The sequence below is a fragment of the Phyllopteryx taeniolatus genome, chromosome 22 (assembly GCF_024500385.1).
Source record: "Phyllopteryx taeniolatus isolate TA_2022b chromosome 22, UOR_Ptae_1.2, whole genome shotgun sequence".
NCBI lineage: Eukaryota > Metazoa > Chordata > Actinopteri > Syngnathiformes > Syngnathidae > Phyllopteryx > Phyllopteryx taeniolatus.
The window spans coordinates 9,221,252-9,234,327 of record NC_084523.1 but is presented as its reverse complement, the minus strand read 5'-3'; the positions used below and the strand labels follow the sequence as shown (position 1 = coordinate 9,234,327).

General features: G+C 49.9%; 3 protein-coding genes across 10 annotated transcripts; 2 read left to right on the top strand and 1 right to left on the bottom strand.

Annotated features, from left to right (window-relative positions):
- Positions 1–39: 39 nt before the first annotated feature.
- On the bottom strand, positions 40–5,096 carry foxm1 (forkhead box M1). 7 transcript variants are annotated; one of them, XM_061761390.1, is made up of 9 exons: positions 4,895–5,096; positions 3,961–4,404; positions 3,500–3,696; positions 2,769–2,963; positions 2,560–2,688; positions 2,390–2,449; positions 1,983–2,043; positions 1,827–1,900; positions 40–1,364 (listed from the first exon to the last, which is right to left on the bottom strand). In XM_061761390.1, exons 2-9 carry the CDS (start codon positions 4,367–4,369, stop codon positions 687–689), a joined length of 1,803 nt encoding a protein of 600 aa, XP_061617374.1. In that variant the 5' UTR covers positions 4,370–4,404; positions 4,895–5,096; the 3' UTR covers positions 40–686. The 7 variants fall into 7 exon arrangements, with proteins under 7 accessions (XP_061617374.1, XP_061617371.1, XP_061617372.1 ...); XM_061761387.1 differs by having other exon boundaries at positions 1,731–1,900; positions 2,569–2,688; XM_061761388.1 differs by having other exon boundaries at positions 1,731–1,900; positions 1,983–2,040; positions 2,569–2,688.
- Positions 5,097–5,335: 239 nt separating this feature from the next.
- rhno1 (RAD9-HUS1-RAD1 interacting nuclear orphan 1) lies at positions 5,336–7,143 on the top strand. The gene is made up of 3 exons (XM_061761403.1): positions 5,336–5,487; positions 5,644–5,825; positions 6,019–7,143. Exons 2-3 carry the CDS (start codon positions 5,667–5,669, stop codon positions 6,577–6,579), a joined length of 720 nt encoding a protein of 239 aa, XP_061617387.1. The 5' UTR covers positions 5,336–5,487; positions 5,644–5,666; the 3' UTR covers positions 6,580–7,143.
- A 205-nt stretch (positions 7,144–7,348) lies between these two features.
- tulp3 (TUB like protein 3) lies at positions 7,349–13,060 on the top strand. 2 transcript variants are annotated; one of them, XM_061761401.1, is made up of 12 exons: positions 7,349–7,474; positions 9,803–9,850; positions 10,376–10,421; positions 10,491–10,653; positions 10,724–10,957; positions 11,023–11,144; positions 11,222–11,416; positions 11,482–11,594; positions 11,657–11,771; positions 11,841–11,939; positions 12,389–12,560; positions 12,646–13,060. In XM_061761401.1, exons 1-12 carry the CDS (start codon positions 7,455–7,457, stop codon positions 12,777–12,779), a joined length of 1,461 nt encoding a protein of 486 aa, XP_061617385.1. In that variant the 5' UTR covers positions 7,349–7,454; the 3' UTR covers positions 12,780–13,060. The 2 variants fall into 2 exon arrangements, with proteins under 2 accessions (XP_061617385.1, XP_061617384.1); XM_061761400.1 differs by having other exon boundaries at positions 10,373–10,421.
- Positions 13,061–13,076: the final 16 nt, after the last annotated feature.

The window sequence follows — 13,076 nt, the reverse complement described above, 5'->3', positions numbered from 1 at the left end:
CTCTACATGTTCGAATAAACGAGAGTACAAGGCAACGTGTTTAAAGGCAACAACACGTTTATTGTACCACCATAGAATAAGAACAAAGATGGCAGGAATATTTCCATTGTGCTTCTTGGAGTCACTGCATGAACTAATACAACCCTATTGCTAGTAACAGTAGTGCTTCTTATTGCTCTATTTGTTTCAAATATCTTATTGCTAAACAACTTGCACCCCCAAAATGTTTTTAAACCCCCAAACTGGCAGGTGGAAGTATCTTTCCAGGCAACAAAGGACCCTCAACTTAAATAACAAAATGTGCAAATCAACATAGATTCAAATACACAAACAACAAAAGTGTCTTCGAAAGGACAACAAACAAAAGTGATTCAAAGCGCTGTCGAGCGGATGTGAAATTAAATGAAATGCTCGATGAAAAGATTTTTAGACTGTAAAGCAAAAAACAAAGATTTCAACGGCCAAACGGTGTGAAAATGTGCAAAAAGTGTGCATGTGCTAGTGTGCGTGTATACGTTTTGAGCATGCGCAAGTGTGAATCTGCGTGTACGTCCGTTTGTGAGCGCCTGCGTTTGTGTATGCAGAGTGTGCGAGTGTATGCAAGGGATAGGAGCGTGTGCATGTCGCCGCACATGTTGCGTGTACGTGACTGGACAACAAACACCGATGGGAATTCAGCCCCGGGACTACTTGAACTGCGGGATGATCTCCGACGGGATGATCTCCGACAGGCTGATCTCCGACAGGTTGACGTCAGCCAAGCCCAGGTCGTGGATGTCCTCCAGGCTGAAGTCCACCAGGATCTTGCTCAGGCTGTCGCCGGTGGTGTCCAGCACCAGGCCCTCGGCGAGAGAGCGGTCGGCGGGCGGGGTGTCGCCGCCGTCCAGCAGCTCTCTGGAGCAGGCGCTCTGCCAGACGGGCGAGGTGGCGTCGGAGAAGAGGGCCCAGTCCTCCAAGGGGGTGCTGCTTAGGTTAAAGGCGGGGTAGTCGTGCAGGGGCGTGCGGATGGGGCTGAAGTCCAGCGCGCTCTGCCCGCAGTTCTCGACCGGCGGCTTGCTGGGCGTGGAAGAGACCAGGCGGCGGCGGCCCGCTTTTACGGGGGTCTCGTAGAAGCGGAGACGCCCCTGCTGGTGGTCGGCCTCGGCGTCCGGGCAGCTAGACGCGGCGGAGATGCCAGAGTCCACCTCCGAGTCTTGCGAGCACACCAGGAGCGGTTCTTCGTGCTGCGAGCGCACCAGACGCTGCTTGCGTCGCGACCTGCCAGCTTGTTGTTTCCGGGCGAGCGCCTTGGGGCTCCTGCGCACCCGCTCCGCCTCCGCTTTCAACACCTTAGCTCGCGGAGCGTCATTCTTCGCAAGCGCCACCTGGTGGCCACACAGACGTCGCAATCAGCACCTCGTCATTCACTTTGCTAGTGTTGCTTCAACTGTATTGTTTAATGAGTCAACGAGACCAAATGAAAATCGACTAATATCACACAAGAGGGAGTGACGACGTACTCGCCAACTTTTTGGAAAGTCACAGCTACTTCTCGGATGCTGATTAAGGCTAAGAGCTATTAGTTTGATCTCCATTTCTGGGGTTGCTTCGGGTTCAAATGCATGTCACTTACAAGTTATTCATATTACAGCGGCATGTAACCATCATTTTCCTAACAGATTCAATTTTCCCGTAAATTGATGATGAGTTAGTTGCTGCTTTGGACCCCAACATGTCAGAAAATGTGCCACCTTTGGAGCCTCTCCGCTCCTTTTGGCTTTGCAGGAGCTGCTGGCTACGTGGCGAGCCTGGGGAGGAGCCAACGGGAAGGAGGAAGGCAAACACACCGTGGCGCTGAGGGGGAGCTGGACGGGGATCAGGTAGGAGGGCGTTCGGGGGAGGAGAGGTTTCAGACGCTTCTCTGAACAGAGGAAGGTGGAAACGAAAATTTCAAGTCGAAACAGTTTGCTCTTTTTGTCTTTTGCTTATGTTTGAGAACTCACCACAGCCTGGAGGTGCTTTCTTGCGACCAGAAGGCATTTGCTGCTGCTGCTGCTGCTGCTGGGAGAAAAAGACGAACATTAACAACACGAAAGAGGCATTAATGTGACAGCAGACTTCAAATATAGCTGGGCGCTTGATCCGTTTCACTTATTTTGTCAATTATGCCGAACATTGACAAAGTCATGGTGCCCAAAGGGGGACCATCTCATTATATTCTTCAAAGATGTGAAATAACGCAAATCGCAAAGGAAAACTTGTTTTGAATCATGTCATTGTTATTTTCTTTGTTCCTAAGCAAAGGGGAAAACTGGTTAAAAGTGGAAATTGGATTTTTTGGGGTGAAAAATGATTTGAAATGTCATACGGCCCAGCCCTAATTTCCAGGAAGTGCAAATCCGCATCTTACTTGGTAAGGTGAAGACAGTACTGGCTGGGCAAAACGGGCTGCCACTGGGTTACAACCAGCCTGCAAGAGAAACATCAATAAAGTTGTTTTTATTATTTAAAAAAAAAAAAAAAAAAAAAAAACATTCATGCTAGGCTGCATAAAGTAGAGTATTCAAATGCGAGTCGGACCCTGTAGACCTGATCCAAGGTGAGACCTCGATTGGCGTCCGGCCGAACGGTCCAGAAGGAAACTTTTCCATTGGGCGACATCTTGCGGAGGAACATTTTGTGCAAGGAGAGGTTATGGCGGACGGAATTCTGCGAGGAGAGAAGAAAAAAAAGACTCCACAGTGAGCAATGGCGCCGATGACGACACAGCGGACGCTGGTTGTTAGCACCTTCCAGCCCCGCCTGTTCTCATCCCCGAAGAAGTCAAAGTGGTGCTGGAGCCACTTGTAGATCTCATTCAGGGTCATGAGGCCGTTCCTGCTGCTGTTGATGGCAAACTGGATCATGGCCATGTAGGAGAAGGGCGGCTTCTCAGATGCGGCGTTTTTTGGGCGAGCGCCGGGGCCCGCCGGGGTCTTCGGGGTCTGCACAAGACACAGAATGGACAAAATAGTGTTTGGCACTTAAATCAGCGATGAGGTTGTAATTATTGTTCAAATGCTAAAGAGCATTAGAAATGTTCGCCTTCATTCCTAATCCTTCCACATTTCTCAATCGATTCAAATTATTCCGAGCATTCAGGACATTTGCTTTGACTTGTCAGGTGATTCTTTTTGCTTTATGTCAGTATTTGAGCAATTCGCATCAAAAAATGTTCTTAATTAAATACCAGACGAGATGTCAAATGTATTTAAATAGAGATCCTAAAAGTGAAATTAAAATGAGAAATACTTCCTGCAAAAATGAGCAGAAAATCAAAGATTTATTTCTGCTCTTGTTTTAATGTAAATGTCGAGCATGGTTGGCGCTATCACACTTAACTCATTCACTGCCAGCCTTCCCAGTTAACATGGATATTTGACTTCTAAAGACGCCAATGGCAGTGAATGTGTTAAATAGGCAGTCGCCTCGCGATCACAAACATACAACTGTTCACTTGTGACAGGCAATTCAAAATAACCTTGGATGGTGAGCCACATGCTGCTTCACACACAGAATGCAGAATATTCGGTCTTCGTTCTAACACGGCCACTGCAGTCTGGTTCTCCTTATCGAAGTTGTCGTCGCCAGGTCCTGGCTGCAAGGCGTCGCTCCTTTCCAACCACTGCATGTTGGTGAGGCTGTCGTCAAAACGGTTGCCGTCCTCTTCCTTTTGCACTGGAATGCAACAGAAAATGGACGTAAACAAAACATACGCCTCCAAAGTTCTACAACGTAGTTCACGGGGATTATAAAGACAAACAAGTAAACCCAGATGTTTCACCGTGCCACCCTATGTATCATAAATGTTGCTGAAGAAGATTTTGACGCCTTTTCCCAGCTGTATTAAGCTAACTATGTGGAATAAAAACACACATTGACCATAAACTGTCAACTTGTGCTCAAGATGTGTTCAAGAAACTAATTGGAGTTCCTTAATACCTTGCTTAATTCCAATGAACGCCGCGCTTTGAGACACCCGCTGTCCCACCGCGCTCGCCGGAAAGCCGGCGGCCTCATCGGTCTGGCACAGCGAGCCCGAGTGCAGGCTGCCGCTCTCACCCAGGAGGATGAACTTGTTGGGCCCCTGGACACCGCTCTCCTTGCCCTTGACGGTGAGCGCCTCGATGACACTGTGCCGCTCGGCCGTCTTGGGAATGACCACCACCTGTGTGCCGGGGAAGACGGGGTGATCCAGGACGCGCACGCCGTCCGGGAAGTGCTCCGGGGCGGACGAACTCGCCGGATCTCCTTGGGGCACGGACGCGTGCGGACCGGCGGGCGGGTGGTTCAGCTGAAAGGGCAACTTTCGTCTTTTGAGGATCAGGGGTCTCCTTGGGCTCCGTCTCATGGTCAAAGTGTTGTACAAAATGTCCTGCAGATATGCTGGAAAAAGACAAATCATTTCCAACCAGTTGACATAGTTAAACATGAAGTTCACCTCGGGGGTACTGTGTCAATGTGTTATGGGTCTTTTTTTCTTTGGTGGGCGGGCTGTAGGACAAAAGGGTTAGCGGTAGGTTATAACAATGTTGGCGTAGAGTCTGCTCCTTGTACTTGTAGCTTCATCACCAAAGCACATTTGTCATATTTGATGGAATTCGCATGAATTTGTGTCCGATGACTTTACGTGTGCTCCAATACCGTAACGTAGGTCACCAGCTACGATCTGTGTAACGTTTTGACGCTGACTGACACATTAGCTTCTTGTTCACGAGATACTGTTTTACAAGAGCACCGAGCATGCACATTCAACCATTAAGGCGGAAAACAACAGTTGTGTCCATGATTAGCGCGAAGGTTTATTGTTATTTGAAGAGATTGCCAAGCTAGGCTAACTGCGCTAAGTAACTGCAACAGCTAACCGAAGCCTCACCTTCACATTACGGCGACGGCCGCGTGTCCTCGGTGGATTCCGACTCGTCGCCAAAGTTAGTTGCGAAGTAAAAAGCTGACACAAACTCGCTTTAGTGTTTTTGACACGCAGCGTATTTTTTTCCTTTTTTTTTTAAATAAACGTATTTCGAATTTTGGCGCTGGGGGTGTTGCGGGCTTGCCTTTGGTCACGTGGCTTGACAACAAACCAATGGCCAATCGGATGAGAAACTGGAGGTAACCTGGAAGTAGATTGTCTCGAACCTTCGAAGCTGCAGCCGTAAGACAAGAAAATAACGGCTCGATATACGTTGCATCTATTCACTCTCCAAAGTGAAACAAAATATAACCTCAAAATAAATGAACTTAGAGGCATGTTTTTGGTTTTTTTTTAAACAAACGTGCATGGTTTGACAACCAACCAATGGTAGCCGGGCAGGGAAAAGTCCTGGCCAATGGGATGTGAAACTAGACGTAACAGGAAATACATTGGATCAAAACTTCAGGGTATCGAAAAGTAGAGCGAAAACAGCAAAATAACTGCTAAATATAAGTTATATGGTTACAATGCAACGAAAGAAGATCATGTTTAAGGTGAGCAAACTTTGAGATTGGTTCTAAATACAACAGAGATCATGTTATCCTTTTGGAAGCGCGTCGTCAGTGTAAAACATGCGCATCTGAAACTGCGAACGTGTCATGTTGAGATGAACTCAAAGGAAAAGACTCGACATCCTCCATATCCTCCAGGTCTGCGGACATGGTGTCTTTTAATGCCTCGCAAAAGCTCCAAGACTGCGAAGCCTCCGTTGCTGTTCGTCGAGCGGCCTGTGTGCGGCGCCAGACTCCAATCCGGTCCTGAGGTCCGGGCTGCGCTGCACCCCAAACAATTCTTCACTGAAACGCAAACACGCAGCAATCTCGCCTCCTGGGTAACTTGACAGTGCTTCTCCAACTTTTTACCACCGAATACCACCAGAAAAACACTTCCCTCTCAAATCAATTGAAATGTTTTAAATGCAGTAAAATGGATTTATATTCATTTCAGTGAATCTTTCGCGTCATACTAGCGGGTTCACTCTTTTATGGCAAATAGTTAACTTGATTCCTTGTTTCTTTTCTCAGGTGAACCCACAGTTTGACACGATTGTGGAGGCCGCAGCCCCGCCGGCGAGACGCGGCAGGCGCAGGAAGCGCGACTCGGTCACCGGCATCCGGGACACTTGCACCCAGTTGTCCAGGAAGCCCGCCGGCAAGTTCCCCTCGCTGTTGTTCCAGTCGAACGGGCACCCTCGACATCGTCACGTGGAGACAGCGAGCGGGAGCCGCGTGACGGACTCTGCGGGACGGCCGTTCAAAAGCGTCGCGTGCCAGGACGCGCCCAAAAGACGAGTCCTGAAAAAGCAGAATGACGGTGCCTCCTCCAACCTCTGGGCAACACCTAATGTGGACACTCCAAAGGAAACACTCAAAGCCGGTGGCGTCTCCTCTCCATCCGCACGCCGGCTCCTCGCTCTACCGCGCACTCCGCCGAGCTGGCAGCCACCCGACGTGCTGGTGCCCGACACGCCCGAGCGCGACTACGGCCTGAAGGTGACCTGGAGGCGGCGGCCGCAGTCGATGGCCACGTTGGAAGCGAGAGGACGGCTGGCGGAATGCGACAAGCTCGTCGCCAGTTTACGCTGAGACATGATTACTGATTTTGTTGCGTATAAATCAGTCATGCAGCCATCTTCTTTCGCACTTCTCTTCGTTGGGGTCACAAGTGAGCCGGCGCATTCACGCTCATGTTCTCAACTACAGGAAAATTGGACCCTTGAATGGCGCACGCAGGTTTTTGGAATACGGGAGGAAGCTGCAAAAGCATGCAAACTCCGCACATGAGATTTAAACCCGGGTTGATGCACTAAAACTGAGACAATTGGAGTTTTCCAATATTTCTAAGGGTTCATTTATTTTTGGGGACATTTCAGTGCACCTCTCTAGACCTCGTTTTAGCCAGCATCCAGGGATTATGTTCGTGTCTTCCGCTTTTTGCACCATGAAACTGTGAGGCAGCACCGGAGGCGTGCACTGCATCTATAAAACAAGTTTAAAGGGGTTGTATGACTTCATTATGTCTTGTATATCATTCATTTTGTAGACCAAGTGATTGCGTGACTTAATTATGTCTACTGTGTTACAAATGTTGCAAATGTTGTTTTGGTGTAGTTTCCCTCCTATCAACTGTGGAATAAATTATAAACATTGTCTCTTTTATGTCAAAATAATGCATAGCAGCACGATGAAGAGGAGACGACTGTAAAATCAGCAACAAACCTTTAATTAGTCTCTTGGCGTCAAAACGTTCACTTTGTGACTGAGAAAGTCAAAACACGACGAAAACTCGTGCGTACCACTACACCCGCCCCCTTCCGCATAGTCCACCAATCACGCGCGGCCGGGTTGAGTCTTCCGCCAATGAGGACGCCCCTTGCTGGCGCGTGCGGTTACTAGGGACGGAGTTGCTCCTGGGCGAAAAACGTCCGCACGAAGCTCTTCCCTAGCAACCACGGATAAACATGAGTTATTACAGCATCAGGTAAGAACAAACCACTTGATGCTCACTTTTAGTCACTTTGTAATGTGTCTCCTTCGCAAGCGGTCAGTCGCCATGGATACGGCGGCGTTTTTGTCACGCGAAAAACGAGTCGATCGTAACTTTTTAGACGAAAAAGAGACGACTCGGGGCTAATGCTAAGTGCTAACGGTAAAGAGGCAGTCCAAACTTTCCGTGGCGATGAGCGACTTTAGAGGCTAACTTTTCGGAACTAAAGTAGAAAAAGGCCGGAATCCATCGTTGAACGTTGCTGACAACGCAAAAGCGAGTGCGCGGTGTCAGTTTGTGTTTTAGTTGACTTTTGCCCTGTTCGATGAAACAAACAAAACAAATAAAATTGCGCTTTTCATGCAGTTAATCATGAGTTTGCACTTCACTGAGTCATAAAGGGAGGGGGGGGGGGGGGGGGGATAGCTTATGCGTGCTTGGACTTGCTCGCCTGCTGCGTTTTGTTTCCAACTGCATTCCTGTGAAGCAATGTCACAAAATATTTAAAAAATAAAAAAACAAACAAAAAAATCCGCTCTACGCATCATTCCTTTTCTAATAATGATCTTAAACATTGTGACACGTTGGATTTGAAGCCACTTGTGACGTTGTTATTGTCGTCAATTGTCCCTTTTGATGATGAAATACAATCATCACTGGGCATGGTTAAAACCAGCTAAAATGCATCACCGACTAGTCGCTTCTCTTCTCCTTGTATGAATATTTAGTCCATAATGCAGCGTTATGAGCGAGGCACACGCATCTTAGCATGTCTCCCCTTGCAGTTGCGAGGTTCTGGGTTCGAATCTCATTCTTCCCATGTGGCCTTTGCATGTTTCCCCCGTACTCTGGCTTCCTCCAACACTCCCAAGTACATGCATGTTTGCGTCATTGAGGACTCAATTGTGAGCGCCTTTTTGTCAATATGTGCGCTGCGATCGACAGGTGACCGGTGTCCCTCCTCTGAGCCGAAGGCACCTGGGAAAGACTGCAGAGCTCAGGTGCTATACGGCGTTATTACTGCCTCTTGTCAACGTCTTTCCACGCAATTACTCCCGCACGTCCCCTCGATCCTCATCAGTCGACGTCCGTGTCACTTTAACGGCGTCTCTGAGGACAAACGCACAAAGCGAGCACTCGGGGGGTTGTCGCTCTCACACGGAAGGCTGCATCATGTTGGTCTCCTAGCAACGAGATTTAGGTGCGGGGAATCCTATAGGTGAGTGTTTGTGGCAATAGTCAATACTCTGGTAAAAAAGAAGGGCATTTGCTCAAAAAGTTGGAGGAAGGTAGTCAGGAAGTCAAGTTTACTTCCCTGGCGGGCACGCGCACCTTGAGTTTTCCCTTTCAACCATATTCCTGGCCGATCCTGGTGCGTCGCGCGGATGTCATGACAACGATACCCTCCTACTCCACCTCGCCAGTCAGTCAGCCATTCTCTCCCGCGTCTTGAGTTAGCGCCACACATTACGAGCGGGTATCTCAGAGCGCTCCGCGGCGGGAATGAGCGTCGTTTAAAACCAGGATGGAGTCGCAGCCCGTCTACAGTCGCTGGTCGTACAGGTGAGACGCAGAGATTCCGTTGTGTTTGGAACGGCTGAAAAGCAAGCACTCGTGATGCTCTTATGCCCAGCAGGCTAGTGACAGGCAGAACAATTAAATGCGCTTTTACAAGATGGCAGAAGGTCCAATTAACCTGTGCATTTGTGCCATTTTTGTTCAGTGGTGTGCCGTGAGATTTTCCAAATGTAAAATACTCGGTAAAGGTAGGGGAACACTGCATTCATCGGCAACAAACGGTATTACGCAATATTACGCAATGTCAGAGTGCTACCAATGTAACAATATGTTTTGTATTGTGCTTGTAGACGACTGCGCTGTATGGCTGAGAAAGATCCCTGCGATTGCGCCGCGAGCCGGTTACCCTGACCGCTGCCACCGTGCACAATAGAAATAAGCAGAAGGACGAAATATAGAATCCGCAGTCAAAAGAAAAGTCACACAGGCGCAGATGTGCATGCTATGTACGATTAGGTACTGGCTTCTCTTGTCGGTTACTCACGATAGCGCCGCCACCTTGCGCAATAGAAATAAGCAGACTTTTCTGTGAAACACATGACATTTTTCGGGTGTGTTCAAATATGTTGAAGACTTATGTTTGAACAAGTTTCAATGTAGTTCCAGTGGCTTGCAGTCTCTTTACTGTTCTAAACCTCTTTACAAGTGAGTCAGGATAACAGGATCATGCGGGTCCCAGAGTGACAAAAACTGCTTGAAACGCTTCTCTCTCCTTCTCTTCCTTCGGCAAATGGATGTTCTCAGACCCTCAAGCGCCGCCAGCTTCGGGTCCAGTTCAACAACGACGACAAGGTAAACGCACCCCCCACCCTATCAGCGACAACTGCTCTTATTTTGCTCGGAGTGAGGAGCGCTGCTTAAGTACAAATCCTTCAAGTATCCAGACCAACACTTTGTACTCCTGCAGCATTTGTCATATTAAACAAGAAGAAGTATTCCCGCGGAAGGGTCCGCCTCGGAGCCCTCGCTCCCCGCTGTTGCCCTTTCTCGCTGTAGCCAAGCGACGTGAGGCCACCAGCCCCTGACGCGCCGGCGGTATTCTCGCCTATGCTTCCTTCATTTTCAGTTTCCGGCCTCGGAGCACCTCACACCTCACTTTTCAGACTTTTCTGTGGGTGTACTCAAGACAGAAACAGCCACCCAGTGGTGCGCAGTTTGCTAGAATTGTGATGTAATAATAGCGGTAGTCGGAGGTCGGATCAAGTCGGGTAAATCCCCACTGAAGGTCCAGGTACCAAATGCACAGCTCGTCACTGCCCACCCAATGTCCCGTTACTCAGTCACGCTTCTCCTTTTCCCTTCCCGTCACCGCAGCAGATTTGACGATCACCACAGCATCATGCAGCAGAAGCTGGAGAAACAGGTAGGCGGTGCACTAACGTTGTGTCGTGAATGACTTCGACGTGCAACTTATCTCTGGGTGCCGTCGCAGAGGTCCTTGCTGGAGCAGAAGCAGCGGCGGAAGCGCCAGGAACCCCTCATGGTACAGCCCAACACGGAGGCCCGGCCCCGGTGGACCCGCACGCGGCGTGGCGAAGAGGAGGCGCCGCTGGTGGATTCGCCTCTCGGCAATGCCAACGACATCATTGTGGACGGTGAGACCAGCGAAAGACAGAAGAACCCCTCTCTCCCCTCCAGATTCTAACTCCCATTGCTTCCTCATAGGTATTAATGGTCCAGCAGCCTTTCTGGGATCCACAACTCCCAAAAAGGGAATGAAAATCCAGATCCTTTCCACGAACCAGTCCCAGGGCCAAGTTAAGAATCAGACCCCGCTCAAGCCCCAGCCTCCGCCGCCTCCCTCTCCAGCCGCGGCCGCTGGGGACACAGAGAAGGCCGGAGATACAGAGACGTCGCACAAAACCAAGACGGACATCCACGAACTACTGCGGAAACAAGGTGATGAAACAAGACTTGGGAGTTTTTTTAGGAGGTGTTTGTGGAGTGAAAATGTCCTCGGCCAGGTCTGTCTGGCAGCATGAACTTTGATGAATCCAGTGAGGACAATGAGGAAGAGCGGCCGCGATCCCCGACGCCCGGCGAGGAGACCACGAGGCCCGCCTCGGCCACCAGCTCCAAGGAGCCGGTGAGCAGTCGGGTCTACGATGATGCTCGGCGTCTCGCTCGCCACATCTCACCGGATCTTGTGCAAACTCTTCCTAGGAGGCAGTCGCTGGCGGCTCGCCTTCCTCCAGGAGCTCGTCTCTTCTGGAGGTGTCCAATTTAGAGGAGTTTGTGTTGCTTCCTGCGCCACGTGGCGCCACAGTCAAATGCCGGATCACCCGCGACAAGAAGGGCATGGATCGCGGTCTCTACCCCACATACTACATGCACATGGAGAAGGAGGACGGCAAGAAGGTAAGGCCGACTCACATCTAATCCAAGTCGTGGCGCTTGACTGACTTGCTCGTTTTCCCCCTCAGATTTTCTTGTTGGCAGGTAGGAAGAGGAAGAAGAGCAAGACGTCCAACTACCTCATTTCAGTAGACCCCACCGATCTCTCACGAGAAGGAGAGAGCTTCATCGGCAAGCTGAGGTAAAAAACCAGGAGATCCGACCTCGATTGGTAGCGGTCGTTACGGGTGTTCTTTCTGTCAGGTCCAACCTTATGGGCACCAAATTCACTGTGTACAACAACGGCGCCAACCCCTGTAAGAAACTCGCTGCCATGGATGACAGCAACACTCGGCAGGAGCTGGCCGCTGTCTGCTACGTGAGTGATGCACGAAAACCACCGCCTTACACCAATTGCTCATTCGTCCTTCTCTCCGCCGTCGGCCAGGAAACCAACGTGCTGGGATTCAAGGGCCCGCGAAAGATGACTGTCATCATCCCGGGGATGAATGGCAACTTTGAGCGAGTGCCCGTGAGGCCCCAGAACGTGAGTCACCGACCCATTACCCACTGAGGCAGTATCAGCGACAGTATTTTAACAGTGACAGCGACGAGAGTTTACTGGCTTCTTGCAGTAAAATGCCGGTCTAAAGTTCATGCCAGGGACCTGTTGTGAGCTCACCAGGGACCACAACATGGACCTGTGGTCACTGCACCGGGGACTTGTTGTTAGGGAGCTCTGGTGACCCACACCAGGATCCTGTGATCACCCCATCAGGGACCTCTGGTGCCCGAACCAGGGACCTGTGATCAGTGATCACTGCACCCGAGACCTGTAGTCAGGGAGCTGTGATGACCACACACGGTCGAGTCACCTAGTCTGGCACCACCTTTTTGTCTCTACTGCGAACCAGCTCTGGTGCCACCTCAGTCGCTGTCTTTTCGGTTGAGTTTCTGCCACAGTATTATACTCCCTCCCTTCTCGTTGCCTCTCAGGAGCAGGAGAGCCTGCTCAGCCGCTGGCAAAGTCACTCCTTGGACAACCTGATCGAGCTTCACAACAAGGCGCCCGTGTGGAACGATGACACGCAGTCCTACGTGCTCAACTTCCACGGGCGCGTTACTCAGGCCTCCATCAAGAACTTCCAGATAGTCCACGACAATGAACGTAAGTGTCCGACACCCCAAAATTTCAAGACGTCCTCATCCTCTGCGGGACGATTGACCCGTCCGTCTTCTTGCGTCCGCATCAGCTGACTACATCGTTATGCAGTTTGGCCGAGTGGCTGAGGACATCTTCACACTGGATTACAACTACCCCATGTGCGCCTTGCAGGCCTTCGCCATCGGCCTGTCCAGTTTCGACAGCAAGCTGGCGTGCGAGTGAATTTGGCAAATGAGGTTAACGTTTTTCAATGAATGAGGACTCCGCTTGCCCGCCGTCGGAATCAAACTGGGCTTTCCTGCAGCGCTACCCTCAGGACAAAGCGCCTAACCAGACATGCTCAACCATTATAACTCATATTTTATTATCCTTTTGTCTTGTATGGCAAGTGCATTATTCTTACCTTCAGTTTTTGTGAATAGCTTTTGCTTTGTGACTTGTTGACATGCATGCAAAATTGCACAGATTATAAATAAGTACTGTAAATAAAAACAAAAAAAAGTTGTCATATCACAAATT

Coding starts and splice junctions, on each gene's coding strand:
- rhno1 (XM_061761403.1), top strand. CDS start 5,667: ATGCCTCGCAAAAGCTCCAAGACTGCGAAGCCTCCGTTGCTGTTCGTC. Junction 5,826..6,018: donor GCAGCAATCTCGCCTCCTGG/GTAACTTGACAG, acceptor TTCTTTTCTCAG/GTGAACCCACAGTTTGACAC.
- tulp3 (XM_061761400.1), top strand. CDS start 7,455: ATGAGTTATTACAGCATCAG. Junction 11,595..11,656: donor AGCTTCATCGGCAAGCTGAG/GTAAAAAACCAG, acceptor TCTTTCTGTCAG/GTCCAACCTTATGGGCACCA. Junction 11,940..12,388: donor TGCCCGTGAGGCCCCAGAAC/GTGAGTCACCGA, acceptor GTTGCCTCTCAG/GAGCAGGAGAGCCTGCTCAG.
- foxm1 (XM_061761384.1), bottom strand. CDS start 4,369: ATGAGACGGAGCCCAAGGAGACCCCTGATCCTCAAAAGACGAAAGTTG. Junction 2,964..3,499: donor CATGTGGCTCACCATCCAAG/GTTATTTTGAAT, acceptor TGTCTTGTGCAG/ACCCCGAAGACCCCGGCGGG. Junction 2,689..2,768: donor AGAACAGGCGGGGCTGGAAG/GTGCTAACAACC, acceptor CTCTCCTCGCAG/AATTCCGTCCGCCATAACCT.